The sequence below is a fragment of the Sphaeroforma arctica genome (genome assembly GCF_001186125.1).
Source record: "Sphaeroforma arctica JP610 unplaced genomic scaffold supercont1.10152, whole genome shotgun sequence".
In the NCBI taxonomy this organism is placed as follows: Eukaryota; class Ichthyosporea; order Ichthyophonida; genus Sphaeroforma; species Sphaeroforma arctica.
In genome coordinates, this window is record NW_014030406.1 from 1 (window position 1) to 978 (window position 978).

General features: G+C 51.5%; 1 protein-coding gene across 1 annotated transcript; it reads left to right on the forward strand.

The window, feature by feature from the left end:
* SARC_17245 (hypothetical protein) lies at positions 1–978 on the forward strand (the record flags this gene model as incomplete). Its single annotated transcript, XM_014288656.1, has 1 exon — positions 1–978. Exon 1 carries the CDS (start codon positions 34–36, stop codon positions 976–978), a length of 945 nt encoding a protein of 314 aa, XP_014144131.1. The 5' UTR covers positions 1–33.

Consider the following 978-nt stretch of genomic DNA (forward strand, 5'->3'; position numbering starts at 1 on the left):
GTTTTCTTCGAAGAGTTTGGAGACCTCTCCAAGATGAGTGTGGTTGACCGACCTCGCCCCACCGCAGGAGCCAAGGACCTCATTGTCGAGATGAAAGGGGCTGGTATCAACCCAGTCGACTGGAAGATCCGCGCTGGTTATCTAAAGGATGCATGGCCCATGGAATTGCCCATCATCACTGGCTGGGATGTATCAGGAACAGTTGTGGAGGTCGGATCCGAAGTCACCAACTTCAAGGTTGGTGACGAGGTGTACTCGTACAACCGTCCGGCTTTCGATAATCCCGAATACGCAGCAACTGAGGACCTCATCGGTCGGGATGGATGTTGTGCTGAGTATGTCAAAGTGGCTGAGTGGAAGGCTGCGCACAAGCCGAAGTCAATCAACCACTTTGAAGCTGGTGGCATCCCTCTGGCGGGACTTACAGCTTACCAAGGCGTTTTCGATCAAGGACTTATGAAGGAAGGTCAGAGCTTGTTGATACTGGGCGCTTCTGGTGGTGTGGGTTCGTTTGCAGTGCAGTTTGCGAAGGATGCTGGTATCAAAGTAACGGGCTCGTGCAGTCACCGCAATGTGGATATGGTCAAGGAACTCGGTGCTGAGGTAGTTGACTATACTAAAGGGGACGTGGATGCACAAGTCAAGGAAAGTCACCCCGATGGGTTCGATGTGGTGTATGACTGTGTGGGTGGAGACCAAACAGCCGCAGGTATCAGAGCCTTGAAGAAGGGCGGTATCATCGTATCTATTGCGAATACGGATGTACCTGAGTTGGCAAAAGAGGCGGGGGATGATAAGGTTGGTAAATCGTTCCTTGTCGCTGTCTCGGGCGAGCAACTGACGAAGATTGCCTCTATGGTTGATTCGAAGAAGGTCAGGGTTGCGCACGTGACAACATTCCCACTCGACGAATCTATCAAGGCCTTTGAAGCGCTCGAGACAAATAGAGCACGTGGTAAGATTGTCATCACAAACTAA